The sequence below is a fragment of the Priapulus caudatus genome, unplaced genomic scaffold (genome assembly GCF_000485595.1).
Source record: "Priapulus caudatus unplaced genomic scaffold, Priapulus_caudatus-5.0.1 Scaffold2, whole genome shotgun sequence".
Taxonomy (NCBI): domain Eukaryota; kingdom Metazoa; phylum Priapulida; class Priapulimorpha; order Priapulimorphida; family Priapulidae; genus Priapulus; species Priapulus caudatus.
The window spans coordinates 988,584-1,007,288 of record NW_014577063.1 but is presented as its reverse complement, the minus strand read 5'-3'; the positions used below and the strand labels follow the sequence as shown (position 1 = coordinate 1,007,288).

At 43.0% G+C, this 18,705-nt stretch overlaps 1 protein-coding gene and 1 long non-coding RNA gene across 4 annotated transcripts; both read left to right on the top strand.

Moving 5' to 3' along the window:
• Positions 1-1,558: 1,558 nt before the first annotated feature.
• LOC106820744 lies at positions 1,559-7,305 on the top strand. 3 transcript variants are annotated; one of them, XR_001395652.1, is made up of 4 exons: positions 1,559-1,650; positions 1,814-1,883; positions 3,337-3,629; positions 7,215-7,305. It is a non-coding gene; the product is annotated as an uncharacterized LOC106820744 (long non-coding RNA). The 3 variants fall into 3 exon arrangements; XR_001395651.1 differs by having other exon boundaries at positions 1,632-1,721; XR_001395649.1 differs by lacking the exon at positions 1,559-1,650 and having other exon boundaries at positions 1,667-1,883.
• Positions 7,306-15,346: 8,041 nt separating this feature from the next.
• Positions 15,347-18,462, top strand: LOC106818457. The gene is made up of 3 exons (XM_014823191.1): positions 15,347-15,457; positions 15,833-15,929; positions 16,493-18,462. Exons 1-3 carry the CDS (start codon positions 15,407-15,409, stop codon positions 17,095-17,097), a joined length of 753 nt encoding a protein of 250 aa, XP_014678677.1. The 5' UTR covers positions 15,347-15,406; the 3' UTR covers positions 17,098-18,462.
• Positions 18,463-18,705: the final 243 nt, after the last annotated feature.

Here is an 18,705-nt window from a genome sequence, read left to right as displayed (position 1 = left end):
GCCAAAAAAAACATGTAATGAAAGCACGAGATGCAATGGCGTCTTACTAAACCTATAGCGCGCTAAATGAAAAAAAAATGTTTAACAGCGATTCACCGCCCACCCTTTCCTTGTTGTGTCGCCCTCGGACATAAATAATGGAATGTTTGTTGGCCATACCCATAACGGGTCAGCGGTGAGTATCACTTCAGCTAGACTGTTATTGTAGTGGCGCGAGGAGGCATTCGATTGGTTGTCGCGTTGCAAATTAGTACCACTAAGATCCGGAGTGTCATTATTATAGACTCGTCATAATATAGACAGGCGTGTCTATATTATCAGGAGAGATCTAATAATGGATCTATTATTATTCACTCTTGATATTATGACACTGCTAAAATCCGGCGCGAACGAGACGCGTGACGTCACGGCGGTAGCGCACCAAGGAAATCTTCTGGTCACGACAGATCCGCCTCATCTCGTGACACGTCGAACCGATAATGTATTATTGTTGCGCGGTTGGAGGCGCTCACGAACGCCGCGCGTGCGCGCACGAAACGGGAAAGTTTCGTTTGCCGACTGACTGCCGAACCAAAAACGTTTGCACTCGGCGTACGTGTGCAAGGCTCTCTAAACAATGTACCTAGCTGTCACACTTTCTGACATTGCCCCGTGCATAAAGGCCGATGTGCACGCGTCCACAGCTGTGTGTGTGTGTGTGTGTGTGTGTGTGTGTGTGTGTGTGTGTGTGTGTGTGTGTGTGTGTGTGTATGTGTGTGTGTGTGTGTGTGTGTGTTTGTGGTGTGTGTGTGTGTGTGTGTGTGTGTGTGTGTGTGTGTGTGTGTGTGTCGATACGCACGCGCGCGTTATCCTGTAGTTAGTCAGGCACGTCTCACTAACCCACTTCATTTAACAATATACGTCACTGTTTCGCTGTGAGCCCGTATGTATCTCTGCTTTGAACCGCCTGTTCGCCGCACACGCGCGCGCGTGTACGCTGTGTACCCATGTGTATAGCCCATGATTGCCCACGCACGCGGTTCTGGGATGCACGTTGCTCATCGCTGCCTACGAATGACACATAATTAGGAAAAAATCAACAGGATACGCGACGTCGAGCGTATCGCGTGCCCGCGCTTGCCGACAGGCGGCGCTCATGCGACGCGGCGCAAATTTCACGGTTATGAAGAAGAATCGATAATCGATAATCGTATTGTGTAAAGCGAAACAATGCCGGCGTTTCATGTTCCCTTTCACTGATCCCGCAACAGCTCAATTTCGAAGAGGGGGTTGGGCGATCGAATGAATCAACGTGGAAACATCACCAGCCGATTATAATGACTCGCTATATGTCGGCTAGATGTAGGTCAGTTGGCAACGACGCCGGAGAATGCTGCTATGTCATCATACACAGTCGCACTCTGTTCTTTGTGTTCGCAGCAGCAGCCTTCAGGGTGACGAGGAGAGCCATAGAAAACAGAGAGTTTACACAGTTTAAACGCACCGGAGTCAGTCTCACCGCCAGCCAGCCGGTGCGGAGCGAGAGAGAGAGAGCGAGAGAGAGAAAGGTAAAGGCCACCGCCTTCTCTGACGTAACGCCTCTTGCGCCCATTAAGAGAAGACGCGTCGCCGAACGGGTTTAGTTGCTACTGGAGACCGCTCGTGCCACAGGTATTGCCTCTGGTGCTTAGTGCTGGCGTATATAAGACGCACGGGAAAAGGATCGGCGCTGGCTATCTACCGTGTGTATTTATATATATATATGTGCGTGTGCGTGTACTGACAACTATCTCAGTCTATCATCGCTCTCCTTCTAATTTTGCGCTCTTCGCAGGAACGGACCGTACACACACATGATGCAGCCGTTGCTGATGCTCAGCTTTTGCGTGGCGTGCGCCGTGGCGGTGAGTTTAGAAGTACAGAGACACTCTCGAGATCTCTCTCTCTCTCTCTCTCTTTAGTTAACGCCGTAATAAGTGATGAAACTGATGAAGTATTATGCTGGCCGCGTGTTGTTCTTAATGCGCGTGTGAGGATCGCGTGTGTGTACCCCTAACGTCGCCACTCATGTACTGGCAAAACGATGTGTGCTGTAAAACGATTACACAAAGATTACGTAACCAAGAGCGACGATTCTAAACTAGATGGCTCGAACTAGCCTGCTCGATACGTGCACATGTCATCGCGTGGTTTTGTGACCCAACTATACCAGATATAGACTAATCATTTGTGTAATTCCACAACGTGCCGTTGCGTACTAGTTCTAGTGTAGCCAATAGTTAATAGGATGGTTTGATGATATAGAAGTTGACAATCCAACGATAATAACCTAATTAACTTTATTTATTATGTTAGAATAATGCTGTCTAACTACCGACCCTCTAATTCTAGACTCGCGTTTATGTTATACGATGTTTCGATAGGGGGCATCAACATTATTTGGCGATTCTATGATGAAACCTAGAGGCTACAATTTGTTTTAACGTTCAGCATCAGTTATAGACTGGACTTTGTACAATATGATAGGATGTTTCTGTGTACTAAATAAGATCTAGATGACGGTATCGTACAGCATCGTGTACTACGCCAGCTTTATGCGAGACTGTGTGAGCGTAAACTGTAGCACGTCTGTATGCACCTAATGATAGCATTAATTAATTGAATAACTAAAGTTGAATAATGATGACATTATTACGTTTGCAGGGAATCAATTGCCGCTGGTGTACTTCATGTATGAGAACTCTGAACACTATTTCTTTGACGCAAGTCAAAAGTGTGGCACTGTGACAAGCCAAATTGCTCTCCTTAAACAATGACTTTAGCCCATAATTATGTGGCTGTGGCATAGAAAAGTTTGAGAACCCCTCTTTTATTTGCCTAAAGAATTGTGCTTCGACTATGCGGTTAGCAGTTGTACTAACGCATGCCTCAAACACGGTTTCCTTAGAGAAAAAAACAAGGCAATACTCTAACAGAACCTATGCTGTTTATGCTTCACGAATAAACAGCTTTTATGGCGGTTTATTGACATACAATTAGTTTTTGGGTTTGATTCTCAACGAGATTTTGTTTTCAGTGCTAATCACACATCACAGTTTATTATCTCTATGCGGGTTCATGAGTTTTGATATGATTTTTATTATTTTGGCGAGTTTTGAGAATGCTAACCCATGAGCAGCTAGCATTTTTGTCATCCAAGGAGCCGCGGAGCAATATCTACTAGGCTATTACTAGTTCATTATAGCAACAGCAGTTAAATGCATGCGTAAGATAAGCGAAAAGAGAATAATCGTCCTTAGTTAAAACGCTCATTTCGTGTTTTGCACCTTAATCTAAATCCCCTGTTTTCGATTTCAGTCGCTACCCCCACCCCCGGTTCTCCCGAGCCTCTCCTCTAACACATATGAAAATCCCGCTGCAAGGAGAATAGAGGCTCGCTTCAGAGATCTGGCACGACCGGGAGGAAGCAGGGCCTACTTTCGCCCACCTGCGAACGTGTACCGTGGACCGCGAGCGCATCCCACGCCCATCGTCGCTCCGGTCTCTGCTGTGACGAACGTGAAATACTCCAAGCCAACGCAACCCTACGATAGACCGCCGCTGGGCGGACCGCCCCCTGGCTACAAGAGAAGCGGGAAACACTACGAGCTGTGAGTACTCAAACGATGACGTTACGTACTAGTACTAGTGTAACCGATACTTAATCGGATAGTTTGATGGTGTATAAGTTACGATCCAACGATAATAACCTAATGGGCTTTATTTAATATATTAGAGTAATGCTGTGTACCGACCATCCAATTCTAGACTAGCGTTTATGGTATACGATGTTTTGATGGGAGCATAAACATTATTTTCCGATCCTATGATTAAACATAGAGACTGCCTAGAACTGTGAGTAATCAAACGATGTCGATGGCCGAAACTGCGGGGAATTTTCGCCGTATAAAGACGTATTTATAACGTGTCTTTTAACGTGCGATTAACGTGCTATTTAACGCTAACTATTTAACGCTAACTATTTAACGCTATTTAACGCTAACGCTAACGATTAACGTGCGATTTAACGCTATTAACGTGCGATGGTGATAACCTAACAGCGTCAAGAGCATTAGAAAGGAATCCAATGATTTCATTAGGGGAACTAGGAATGGCGAATTTAAGCTTTAATGTGTATACTATAAGTAACAGATTTTTTTAGTTACGCACAACTAACTACGCGAATTTCCAAATATAGTCGAGGTATATACGTGTCATTATGAATTAATATTTTACTATAAATACGATTAACCCAATTTCGGATGAAAGTTACCACGGCTGAGTCTTTAAGACCAGTTTAAACACTGCTCAACCAAAACAAGAAATACCAGACGAAACAATAGCTGAATTGTAATACGTATCAAAGTAGAAGCGCAAATATCCACTGCAAGATGAATAGCAGACTTTTAAGTTAAAGCGTCCCACATTCGGATAGAGCCGGCAGTTGGGGGCTTAGCATCACTACGCTAAAAACGAGAAATTCCGTCAAGCAAAAATTAGCGTTTCATTTTCGAAAAAAAACACATTTTCATGAAGCGCGACATTGTATGTTGCACGAAAACACATTACCGGCTAACACTCTCAACATCATTCTCACGTTAACACCATAAGTAAACAACAGCATTCCGTTTCGCAAGAATCTCGCGTGATCATAAAATAAACCACTATTATTCTCATTAAATTCTAAAACCGTTTTCCATTTATTCAAAGGAAGACGCATTAATTATTAAGATGCATTAATTACATTAATACATTGCACTAAGATGCGTATGAGATATCGATAGTGGGCAGTAAGTCAAGCATCCACTTGGCTACCCAGATTATGAAACTAGCACGTGATTTAAGACAAGTGTTTTCCCAGAACGTAGTTGTAGGAGGTGAGCAGTGAATGACGCATTTAATTTTCATGCACGTACACGGAGTTTCCTATGCCGTCAGAACATTAGCCGCGTTCACACGTAGCAAGAAATCCGGTATTTAGCGTTCACACGAGGCAAAATACGAGGCCCAAGAAATACGGTATCTAAACAGATCCGGTATTTCATGTAAATACGAGGCTTTCCAGACCCCGAATAATTTGCCGTGCTTGAGAAATACCGGATTTCTTGGACCGCGCATTTCCTCGTGTGAACGCTAAATACCGGATTTCTGAAGCCGCGTATTTTATAGACTGGTCCGCGCTCGACAGTTCTAGTGTAACGCGAGTGGAACTGTCGAGCGCGGACCAGTCTACGTATTTTATCGGCAGTTGGTGCGCATTGCATTGTTTATTTCGCATTGTTCGCTTGATTGTTTAAAGCAGCTCGCAGCTCGCAAATACCGTATTTCTGGAGCCGCGAATCAGCGTGTGAACGCTCGGCCGCGTATTTGTCTCAGATACGGTATTTCGCAAATCCGGTATTTCAGAAATACGAGGTCTCGTGTGAACGAGGCTATTGTGGTAACCTAATCTCGATATGATTTTTTATCGTTCAACCGGGTCCCATTTGATTCAGACATGCGATAGCATGGCATCGTTCTTAAATACAACTAACTAAAACGGCTAAAATACATTAATATTGTAGTATCACAGTCGAATCCTACAATTAATATATATATACAGTTAATGTTCGCACATTTAACCACATGGCTGCAGAAGCGGTAATAATCGTAGACTTAGTCCTAGTCCTAACCGGATCACTATAAACACCTTCTACCAGAGTTTTATTTCGCGAATTGCTCGCGGAGACGATGCTGCTTTAATTTGCAATAGCTTTAGGCAGAACGATCTGCTGGCGACTTATCTTGGCAAAATTATCTGGCTGTCTCAACGTCTTACCACCTATAGTGAAATGCTTCGTACCCTTGTGCTTTGACCTACTAGTGCTTGCCTCCTAGTGGTACCTTATCTCCAACCGCTATAGTGTATATATGTTTATTAAGTAACGTTTAATCGGTTAATCTAGCTCGGCATAAAGTTCAGAATTTGATTACCTCCTTTTGACCTATAACAGGCACATCACAATAGCGGTTTGAACAGGGTAGCACGTAAATAGTATCCAATATGTCGCTATAAATGAACAGGTGAGTACCAATCCTTACAGTGCAGCTTCGTAATAATCGCAAACTTATTATCAATTAAAATATCAAGGTAATATGTATTTGTGTTTACGAGTTTACGTAAAATCCGGATTGACAAACAGCTCGTGTAGAGACTGTTGTGTTAGAATCGGATGGATGTCAGTGAGCTAGAACGCTGCTGTCGGCAGTTCGTGATGAAATCAGGTTCCCGGATGACACTCAATAGTGGCTCTAACGCTTCAGGTAATATAACCGCCGAAGAACGTCATCCGAAATTGCCAGAATCACAACCAGCGCGTTTTGGCCTCTTCATCCGTGTTTGACAACGCGCTTTACGAGAAATAAACGGCAGCCAGGACTATTTACTCTGGTCTTAATTCGACTGGCCTCTCGGTTATTTTGGGGAAACCAACAAATAGGCTTTTATCATCGTAATTGTGTCAGCAATTTACTGAACACTGCTCACACTCCGATCGCGTCCAAATTGCACGTTTATTACAGTGAGTTACAACAGCAGCAGCATTGACTAAATGCAAGGTACGGAGGGGTCTCTAGCGCGCAGGCAACTGATTGCTTGCAACGTCCTTGAAAATGTGTTATTAACACAAGTTGTCATTTATTGCCTGGAATTTATTAACGGCATGGCGCGTTCGGCGCCGCAAGTCACGGCTAGAACACTAGTTTCCCCATTTAACGGAAATCTGTTTTAACACAAGCCGACACACACGCATGCATGCAGCCAAACGCACACCTACACACGCACGCACACGCCCACGCACGCGCACACGAACGCGCACGCACACACACACACACACACACACACACACCACACACACACACACACACACACACACACACACACACACACACACACACACACACACACACACACACACACACACACACACACACACACACACACACACACACACACACACACACATATATATATATATATTATAATAAATATATATATATATATATATATATATATATAAATAATATATATATATATAAATATATATGAAGCATTAGTTCGTTGAGAAAGCCCCCGTGGCTATTACATTTCATACGGACCTCGAATGATTGCGCTGAGATAATAAACAATGATACCGCTGTATCATCTTCATCTTCAGCGTTCCAGTTCACGAACACGAGATGTGGAAGCCCTCGAGCTATTCCTCAAGTCCATCACCTGCCACCTAAAGACGGCCAAGCATCAAGTACTACAAGCACGACAAGGAGAAACACGTTGGAGGCCGACCCTAGCACGTAGCACGCCTCCCTCCCCGTCTCTTTCTCTCTCTCTCACCTTGATGACCTCGCTTAGGCTAGCAACGCGCGGCGCAATCGCTTCTCCGCTTCGTCGATTTCGATTCTTAGAGATTAGGAGATGTATAGAGCTGTATATGTATAGAGATTATACGCATATATATATATATATATATATATATATATATATATATATATGTATATGTATGAGATGTATATGTAATAGGAGATGTAATAGCGCGGCTCGCGTGTGGTGGTAGTGGTGGTAATGGTGGTGGTGGTGGTGGTGGTGGTGGGAGGGGCGACGTCTCTCTTAACGCGCTGAACATCTCAGTTACGTGTGGAACGAGTGTTCGGGGTATGTGTGGGCGGGTGGGTGAGTAGGCGGGAGGGAGGGGGAGGGGAGGCGCACGCATCACGTATGAAGATAAAAAGATTACGAAATCTCGGCGGGGTTGTACGTGGAACGTACGCTCGGTCTGGGTTGGTTCGTGCACAAGTGTGATTGTGGAGCTAAGCTCTGTGAGTATTGCTCGTGCATGAATAGGATCAGGAGTGAATAAGCTCACTCCTGATAGGATGACAGCAGATTCAGTCGGAGATATGCCACACGAAACGTGTTCCGTCGTTACGCATGGCATGATGTGTAAATTCCTACGTTAAATGGTACCGACTTCTGAAAAACCTTACCCGTGCCCTATTGCCGTTATCGGAGTATTTTATGGGATCAATGTTAGCGATCACTACTGATAGTGTGTACGTACTACAGAGTTCAAAAATAACGGTGTCAGATAGATATGGAATATTAATTCCTCGCGGTACTTTCGCACAGACCTAGACCCAGTAGCACAGGGAAAGCACAGACCCAGTAGCACAGAAAATCATAATTGGAATCATACGCAATCACTCCAATGCCGCGTACGGGTACACTAGCCCTGTGCTACTACATCTGTGCTAGCCCTGTGCTACTGGGTCTGCGCTAGCCGTGTGCTACTGGGTCTGAGCTAGCCCTGTGCTACTGGGTCTATGCTAGCCATGTGCTACTGGGTCTGAGCTAGCCCTGTGCTACTGGGTCTGTGCTAGACCTGTGCTACTGGCTCTGTGCTAGCCATGTGCTACTGGGTCTGTGCTAGGCCTGTACATGTGCTACTATAGGTCTAGGGCTGTGCGAAAGTATATAATAGATCTAGACAGGTTGACATAATGCTAAAATCCTAACACCACGATGAGCAGAAATTTCGGGAATTAGTATTCTACAATTATATTTGACACCGTTATTTTTGAACTCGTGATATTTTTGAAACAACATACTAAGGCAGCGTTCAGATATTTATGGTGGTGCACCACCACAAATTTAAGAACATTGCCTTGGCATGTTGTTTAATTTCCTCGGCAGGTCAAAGAATTATATTCTAAGATTACGTTCGCACAGCCCTAGACCCAGTAGTACAGGCAATCATAATGGCAATCATACGTAATTATGCCAATACCGCGTACGCGATCACCACAAGAAATATATGAACGCTGCCTAGCTAGTTTAATTTTGTTGCATTGTTGTTTAATTCCATCGGCATGTCGACAAATATAAGAACGCTACCACAAATATGAGAACGCTGCCTTAGCATATTGTTTAATTTCCTCGGCAGGTCGTGGTACCAAAAAATATGAGAACGCTGTCTTAGCATGTTGTTTAATTTTCTTGGCAGGTCGTGGTACCAAAAAATATGAGAACGCTGTCTTAGCATGTTGTTTAATTTTCCTCGGCAGGTCGACACCTCTCCCGTCAGACCGCCGGAGGTGAACGAGTCCGAGGAGGAGAGCATTCCTCTCGGTCGCCTGCTCGACATCCTACACAAGTACAACAAACTCGAGAAGCAGGAGGAGGCGAAGGCGGAGGCCAGCGCTGTTGGCTACAAATCACCGCCGCCACCGCCGAGAGATGGCGCCACCAGTCGGGACTCTGACTACGAGCGGCCGGCGAGCTACGGCTACCGGCGAAACGACGACGAGTACGGGAGCGGCAGCGACAATAACCACGCGCCTCCGACGTCCGGCTACCCGCGCCCGCGCCAGCCGAATATCTACTCGGAAGACTCGTACTCCTTCAACCGACCCGGCTACTCTGGCACGTCCCCGTCTCCGCGTTATAACCCCAATCCAACCGGCTACGGGTCAAACTACAACTAGAGCACGATCGCCGTTAGCTTGAGTACTATAACACTTGTTGCGACAGGCACAGCAAGGCCCAGAGAGGCCTACAGGCCTGTCGCAACAGGGGATATATCACTAGCGCACGATCGCCGTAAGCTTGTGTTCTATAACACTTGTTGCCACAGTCACAACAAGGCCCACAGGCCCACAGGCCTGTCGCAACAAGGGATATAGTACTAGAGCTTGATCGCCGTTTAATGATAGGAGGAGGGGGTAGAGCTGCATGTGGGTAACCACGCGGGAGAGTAGACAGGAGGGTGTAAAACGAAAGCAGACGATGTAGAATATTAGAGGAACGATAAAAAATTGATTTTTTACTTAACGTTGCCGTGTGAGGGTTTCCTGTGGTCACGACACGCTTATAGCTGAGTGGATAGTATGAGATAAATAGAGGATATTTTTTACGTGCAGTTATAACGACCATTACTGTTTCTTTCTGGTCATGCTGAATGGGGTTAATTTAGTTGGGGTTAACCCCGGGTAGTTAAAACGATGTGCCTTACACAAACTTTCAATACCGACTGTTGCTAGAGATTTGCAATACATGAAAGGTAAAAGCTTGTATTATAATGTACAGAATTTTAGCCAGCTTATACGGCTGTAGCAGGAAACATCGCAGCTAAATAGAGACGGCTTAATTTAACCTTAAAAACAATGTTCGGAAATGTACAGGCAAAAAGAATATCTTTTTTTCAACTACCCTATTCGGTGTCATTGAAAAGCTATTAAAATAATTTTCATGCTCAGTACTCAATGCGGAAAACAAAACTGATCCGAAGTAGAATTCACGTAAAGAATGTTTTCTTTCAGTCGCTACTATAGAAGGTGTTTACGAGTCAACGACTGTGATAACGCTGTGTAACAACAGCCACAATGCTTAACAGAGCCAACCACCATGCACACACCTGGTGTCATTCTGATCTCTGTAGTAGCAGTTGCATGTCACTCTTAATGAGGCTAGAAGACATGCATGCTTGATAAGACATGTATTAGCTGCCTCTCACACGTTCCTTCTCATAATTCTATAAGTAATAAGTTCCAAACAACGTGTATATATTGACTACGTCGCTGCAATGGAAATCGGTCAATAAAATAAAATGAAAAAATTATCTTGCACTTTTAGCAACCTTTTATTATTCGTGAATCTAGGGAAATCCAGCTGAATGAAGACGTAGATATAAGAAAGCCTAAAATAAATACTTTTTATCTATCATTAAAATATTATTGTTTTTCTGTTTTCTATGATTTGGTAAATATATGGTTGTGAATAACAAGCTAATGCATGATCACACATTAGGATACATTCGGTTTCGTATCCGAACAAACACTTAAAACTATGTTTACTACGTATATGTAGTCGGTTGATATATCTCACTATATTTTACATAGAGATCCTACGTATTAATGTAGTAATAAAACCCACAACACATTTCAGATTAAAATAAATTCGTCACATGCTACGGGTAGACATGTACAATCCCCAAATGTTTATTCCCCATTCGACTGCGCGACTGTTTTTCAGGCACAAATGTGGTGTCGATTCGTAAATTCGCGATATTTTTTTAAAACGCCGGACAACATATATCATAACTCTAATGGTGAAGTACAGTTTCAGCTGTGAAGTACATGGCTACCTAGCTTTAATATTGCCACTCGGCCGAAAATGGCCGAAATACTATTTTTCAGCTCCTGAAATTCAATTCTTAAGTATAGAATCCTATGGAAAATTTAATAGTGGTCTGTTCTCATGTTATATGGGTTTATTGTGCGCAATGCGAACGTGTGCGCTTCATTTTCGTCGTGCAACTAACTGCGTATTAAGCAAAGCTAGCCAAGAACTACGGCCTGTGCTTGTAAGGAGATCCATCGTAACGGAAAGTCCCTAATTGACACGATATGCAGCAGATGGAACGTTTTCCGTCTCACAATTTCCGTCTCTATATAGTAATTATTCTAAATATGTATCCGCCTGAGAACAACCAGCCAATTTTCAGCATCCGTTAGCACTCAAAAGCCTTTACTAAATCTTACTATAAATTAGAGAATTTCTGTCTATGTCTGTCCGGCTATACGTTTCCGCACCGCTCAACGGATCCTTTCCAAACTTGATCGGAACATTCTACAGATCATGACACGTTGCAGTGCATGCAATGCATGTGCATTGTCCATACACACATTGCATTTTTTTCACATTCCACGTTCAAAAACATTTAAATGGATAGTAGACTCTAGGATTTTTCTGCATACAACTGTACTTACTGTTCAACAAATCGTCTATGCCCACATGTATTTGTCACCAGATACCTAATTTAATTGTTATAATTAATTAATTACACATCAACGCTACGAAATTTGAACGGCGCCATGACACCCGCGATCGTGCTGCCACCCTGAAAAAGTTGCGTATTTGCCAATTTATTTTGCACGTTACAGACCGAGGGCTAATCACAAAGGTGCAATTATATTCATACCTAAATGCTATTTAACCGAACGATGTTCATTTTAGGACAAATTTATCCATGATATAACTGAAACTATATGTCATTTATAAGATATTACAATCCTTTTGCTTTTAAATTAATAAATAAGAAACACCCTCGGTCTGTAGCCCTTGGCTGGAAAGTGGTTTTGCGCAACTTATCAGATCGCGCGCTTTGAGTGGCGCCACCGTCGTTGTAATCAAACTGTAGTCGTTAGTTTTAAAACATTTTTTTATAACATTTCTAATTGTGATTGAACCATGAAACTTTTTATGTAGCGTAATTTTAACCTAAATTAACTGAAAATAACCCTACAACCTAGAGTAAACTATCCCTTTAAAAAGTGGGAAATTTTTGCACCGAGCGCGATGCAACGTCACAACACGAAAACACAATGGCAATGTAAAAAACAATGTATAACCAAATGTTCTCCATCTAAGATTTTCTAAGTTGCTTTTTAGTGGTTTCTAATGCCCGGCGCACACGTGAGTTATTATACTCAAGTAAAATGACGCATGAGTCATTTTACTCACGTGTGCGGCGGATTTTCGTTGAGTAATTTGACTCATGCGTCATTTTACTCACGTGTGCGGCGGATTTTCGTTGAGTAATTTGACTCATGCGTCATTTTACTTAAGTAAAATAACTCACGTGTGCGCCGGGCATTAAGTCGCTCCATAGAATCTAACCAGAGAAATGTTAAACATTGTTTTACATTGTTTCTTAAATGGAGCGCATTTCGTTATAACATAAGTCAAAGTTTCCAGACGGCAAAAAATTGGTTATAACAAGTGCCCAGCTAATGCCACCAAAAAGAAAGGCATCACTGACACATCGAGATATTAAGCATCGACAAGATACCGCCCGCAAGAAAGTCGCCCGCTGTCAAGAAACTCCTGATGTCGCAGGTAAGATTTTCAACCGTAAACGTAAAACGTACAACGTTCAGACTGACCTCTAATAATTATACTCTTACAAGCTATCTTATTTTTTTAGTTAGTGTGTGTATGCGCACCTGCTGTGTGTTGTGTGTGTGGGGGGTGTTTGTGTGCGTGTGTGTGTGTGTGTGTGTGTGGTGTGTGTGGTGTGTGTGTGTGTGTGTTTGTGTGTGTGTGTGTGTGTGTGTGTTGTGTGTGTGTGTGTGTGTGTGTGTGTGTGTGCTGTTGGTGTGCCGTGTAGTGTATTGTGTGTGTGTCTATAGTTGCGTGTAGTGTAATGTGTTTGGTGTATGCGTGTCGTTGTGTGTGTTTTATGCGTAATGCGTATGCGTGTGTGTGTGTGTGTGTGTGTGTGTGTGTGTGTGTGTGTGTGTGTGTGATGTGTGTGTGTGTGCGCGCGCGGCGTTTGTGTGTGTGTGGTGTGTGTGGTATGTGTGTGTGAGTGGTGTTGTGTGGTGTGTGTGTGTGTGTGTGTTGTGTGTGTGTATGTGCGCCGCGCGCCCCGCGTTTGTGTGTGTGGGTGTGTGGGTGTGTGTGTGTGTGTGTGGGTGTGTGTTCGTGTGTGTGTGTGTGTGTGTGTCGTGGGTGTGTGTCGTGTGTGTGTAATGTTGTGTGTGTATTTTTAAGTTACAATACCATTACTTACATTCCACTACTTATATTTCGCATTCAGCAGCGAAGCAACGCCGTTCCACCAAGCCGCGCAATCCATGCAGCAATTGCGCGCTGCAGAGACGATACAGGCTACAGGTACGCATTTTCACGCCTTAAGACAAGAGACATATATTCAATTAATTATTTACACCATACTTTGTTTATGTCGATACCTAAGCATTGCGTAATTATATTCCTTAATTATGGTTCCATTCAGAGCAACGCCGTTCCAGAAACCGGCAATCCATGCAGCAATCGCGCGCATCTGGTCGTCGCTGAGTTAGTGTCTGGAGTCCATGCTGGTCGACAGCTGCTCATTCCGCGCATCTCCAGTTCGCCTAGTGAGAAGATATTTCCTTTCACCATGATACGCCGCCAGTTCCCAATCCGCCTTTGCTTTGCGATGACAGTCAACAAGTCACAAGGGCAGTCCCTTCACCGTGTCGGCGTCTACACGGTCAAAGACTTCTTCCGTCACGGCCAGTTCTACGTCACTGCTAGCCGCGTGGGAAGTGCCCTACAGCTAAAGATTCTAGCCGTAGACGCCAAAGACACAACTAAACGTTCTATCATAAACAATGTGGTCTACACAGAAGTTCTGACGACCTAACGGGCATAGACTAGTTTCTTATAATTTAGGATTATTTGCGGAATTCAATTTGAAGTGTGCACGCGTATTGCTGTACGTGTCACACGTATAACGTAAAATTTTGGAAAATGATTAAAGAAATCGATACACACTAGACTCTGGTCTCGATTAGACGCTATTATATATATTAAAGTTTGTCAGTATGCAACCAAATTATTCATTATTAAATAGCCAATTTGCTATAGTTTAAAGATGTATTAGGTATCATATCGCTGGGGGAATTTCCGATCTGTTACCAATATAAAGGTATGTCATACACATTGGTATTATTCATGCACCTCGTGCAAAAACATAAATTATTCTGAAACCATAGACCCACAATGTCGTGAACTTTGTAAACTCGCACTCGGCCCTTGGTTTAGAAATCATGCCGATAAATTGCACGTCATTATGGGCAATTTTAGCATATTTCGAACATTTCCAGCGGCTCAAATGATACTCTGTTGTTGGTATTCGCGAGAGTTTTAAGAGTCGCGTAGTGTACGAATGCATTCCATAGAATTATCAGCCGAGATCTAGTTATATCTCAGTATAGATAATGCCGTATATTGTTGAAATTCGAAGAACCGTGATACGCCTCTAATGAGCCCACCAAACGATGTACAGAAATAGCAGCTATACTCTGTTGTTGGTATTCGCGAGAGTTTCAAGAGTCGCGTAGTATACGAATGCATTCTATAGAATTATCAGCCGAGATCTAGTTATATCTCACTATAGATAATGCCGTATATTGTTGAAACCCGAAGAACCATGATACGCCTCTAATGAGCTCACCAAACGATGTACAGAAATAGCAGCTATAGATGTTTTTCAGCGTAGAATGTGAACATCGGGGTCAGTAGGGTTCTAAGCATTTCTATACATTACCGCTGCGCACTTCGCGACACACGCTCTTTGAATAATGAAACGCTAAAATAGAAAATCGCCGGACATGAAGGCTAAATTGTGATTGCCGGTGTCATTTATTATTCACAGGGCCAGTATGGGTCAACAGGTCCATCTCAACGGCTATAAAAATGTCGAAACAATCAATTCCGCGACCAGTGCATAGCCTGTCTGCGGGCTGAAAACATTGAACGGAGTTTTCTTGTGATTTGTAATATATATCATCGGCAAAACGCATCATGAAGAGGATAGGGATTGTTCTGGTGATCGCCACCGCACTTCTAGGCTTGGTAAATTTATCGTAGGAATATGTTGTTTTCTGTCGATCTCGCAGTACACGATGTACTTAGAGGTAGCTCGATGCAGGCATATTGCTGAAAGCACACTGAAAATGATTCACATCTGAAATGAATTGATTACATATCAGGAGTGGCGTCATAATATAGACTATATATCTATATATTTATATATCTATATATTTAATTATGACGCTCCTGGTATTTTCAGCAGCTTGATTCGTCTCTTATGTTACCTACACATGTGCGTGCGTATCTCTATAATTCTGTTTATATTCCGTTATTGTAGTTCTTCACTACCTATATGCGAATGTTTTATGCCTGTGTACTTTGACGTGTGATGATCATAGTGACATTTTATGTTTATAGGTGGCAAGCAGCGGCTATGATCGTGGCTCTGGGTACGCTCGGAGAAACTGGGGGCAGCACCACAAGGATGATGACAAGGGTCATTACAACCACAACGGTAATTTGCATGAACCCAATCAGATGCGCCAGTATAGCATAGGCGCTGTGGTGAACTAATGCGTTAACCATTGTATATAGGCACTGCCGTCAGTTCGTAACTAGCTCTAGTTCAATATCCCTATGTTGGCCGTGCCACAGATGGTCAGAGTTCTCTGTTATGCATTCCTGCTAGAACTAGTTCGTAGCGCGGTTACCATTTGCTAGAGTTTTTCAGCGAAGAATATACGAAACGCAATTGCGAATTTTCGATGGATGCTATAAACGACTCGTAAGGACTGTTATCGTGCAGCGAAGGCCTATACCCGTTACTGCGTAGAACTGCAAAATTCACCCTGTCCCTTCGCTCTCATATTGCCTCGCATGTCATCAGCTGTAGCACCGACCGTATCCAGAATTATCACATATCAGCTAAAACATTATGTACGCGTATATAAATCGTTATGTATGTGCGTATATTATATATATATATATATATATATATTATGTGTATATTATATATATTTATGTACGTGTATATTATGTATTTATGGTTATGCAGTGTGTGTGTGCTTTCGTACATAGGGAAGCACGACAACCGCGGACGCGGAGCCCACTACGGCGGTCAGAGAAGCGCGCTGGACAAAGGTCACGTCGACTACAAGGAAGGTAACGGCGACTTCTACTTCAACAAGGGCAACGGCAAGTACTACTTCCGAAACTACAACGTCGACAAGGGAGCGAAGGAGCGCTTCAGCGACAAGGGCCACAAGCGCGATTACCTCAACAACGGACGCAACTACGATAAGGGCTACTACCAGGATAAGGACAACTACAACAACTACTATAGGCGCAACGAAGCACGACCAAAGACGTACGAGAACTCGAACTCTGGCAGTGGCACGTCCGAGTACTCGCCCTACATGCCGTCAATTGACGACCGTCTCGGAAGGAATAGCAGAGAACCGTCCGGTCGCTACGCGCGGTACACGTACGCACCGCAGTACGCCACGCGACCCAGCTATTACAACCGTCCCACGTACGGTCGCTACGGTCAGTACCCGTACGAGCCCGAGCACGAAACTTACAGGGGCGACGATGACGACAGTTACACCTACGGTAACCGGGGCAGGTACGTGAGAGGTCCACCGATCTACAAATATGGCAATGACATAAAGAGACGTCACTGATTTCACACCATATTGAGATACGCTAGCCTAATACGTAAAGCCTAATACGTAAACGTTGTAACTTGTAAGCATACTCATCACGTGTGATCACACTGCCTGACGTATATCATTTGCACATGATTGTTATTATCAAAGAAACACAAACATTTTATTTATTGTTGCATTCATGCGTTATATTGATGATCGCGAAGAAATGATTCGAAGGATGTTGTTAATAATAAGGGATGGCTGTCGCGATGACGCTGGAAGCGCCACCTGTGTGCGAAATGCGAACTAGTAGGCCTAGAGCTCGATTTATCTTATTTTATTATTTTATTACAACATTGCGAATACTTTTCTATTAAGGAGGAGTTGTAGGAATACTCATAGCTAGCCCAGCTGTAGCCACCATCGAACATTCTCCCAGTAAACTATCAGAAGATGATTAAGAGCACGCGTAGTGTCAGGAGTAGATAATAGGGGGTCCCTATTATCTACTCCTGGTAGTATGTAGCTTTGGTTTGGTAGTAGGCCTATTTCGTTTTCGAACCTTACGCATATATACTAATGGATTCAAACCGATATACTGCTACACGTTTGACTATGACGTACAGGAAACGCCTGCCACGTAGCCTTTTAATTGAATAATCGGTCTAAGCCACGCGCATGTTTCTGTGAAAATGTTATACGGTTCCCACGTGTTTGACCGATATTCGAATAAAATGTCGAATCAATTACACAACATTACAACAAATGAGAGTGTAATATAAACTTTGCTATAAATATTGTTTTATATGTATTCATGTTTGAAGCTGTATATTGTGACATTTTAGCACAAAAACTGTAATGCTGGTTTCATTTTCTGCTTTGCTTCGCATTGCGTGGAAAATTCCTGACAGTGAATGCGTTCTACGCGTCATTTTATCGCATATATGTTTTCGACATCCGGTTTATATTCTAAATGTCATCCTGAATGTTTAAAACGAATTCACTGCCTTGCTTTGTATATCTTATTTATTTCTCACGAGGTAACAACATATCGCAAGTAAATTATTTCTATAAGATGAACGGTATGAACGTCAAATAGAGTGAAATATGTATGGGAGCAGCTAGCGTTAGAGCAAGAATACATCGGTGCATGCACATCTCCCTGTTCTTGCCTGGAAATTCCGCGCTTCCATGAATAACATTCATATATGTACTTTTAACAGGCTTGGGGATTGTTCACATTGTACAAATGCTTCGTGACGTGCTATTTGTCTAACCACATGACATCCGTAAATCCCCAAATACTGAATTCGTGCTGTTGTTTAGAATAATACCTGCTTGTGGTCACTGTTGAAACTTTTTAATAAATAAATGCATACTCTGAAAGTGATTCCATTACTCACAAATATTTCGTTCGTGCAGAATACGGAGCGTGCAAAAAATGCATTGATTTTTCAAACTCGTCATAGTTAAAATGAACATGCTTTATTACTCACGGCAACCGAATAACGCACGCCATCTCATCTAGTAATTTTCCGATATAATATTTCGTTCACAATGTCATTACCATTTATTTGATTTTAAAAATTTAAAGTTAATTAAAATAAATTTAGTAAAAAAAGCCGTACATTAGACGAATTT

Bases quoted from the DNA above. Each gene is read 5' to 3' on its own strand.
- LOC106818457 (XM_014823191.1), top strand. From the start codon at position 15,407: ATGAAGAGGATAGGGATTGTTCTGGTGATCGCCACCGCACTTCTAGGC. The intron at 15,458-15,832 runs GTAAATTTATCG...TTATGTTTATAG, and splicing joins CCACCGCACTTCTAGGCTTG to GTGGCAAGCAGCGGCTATGA. The intron at 15,930-16,492 runs GTAATTTGCATG...TTTCGTACATAG, and splicing joins GGGTCATTACAACCACAACG to GGAAGCACGACAACCGCGGA.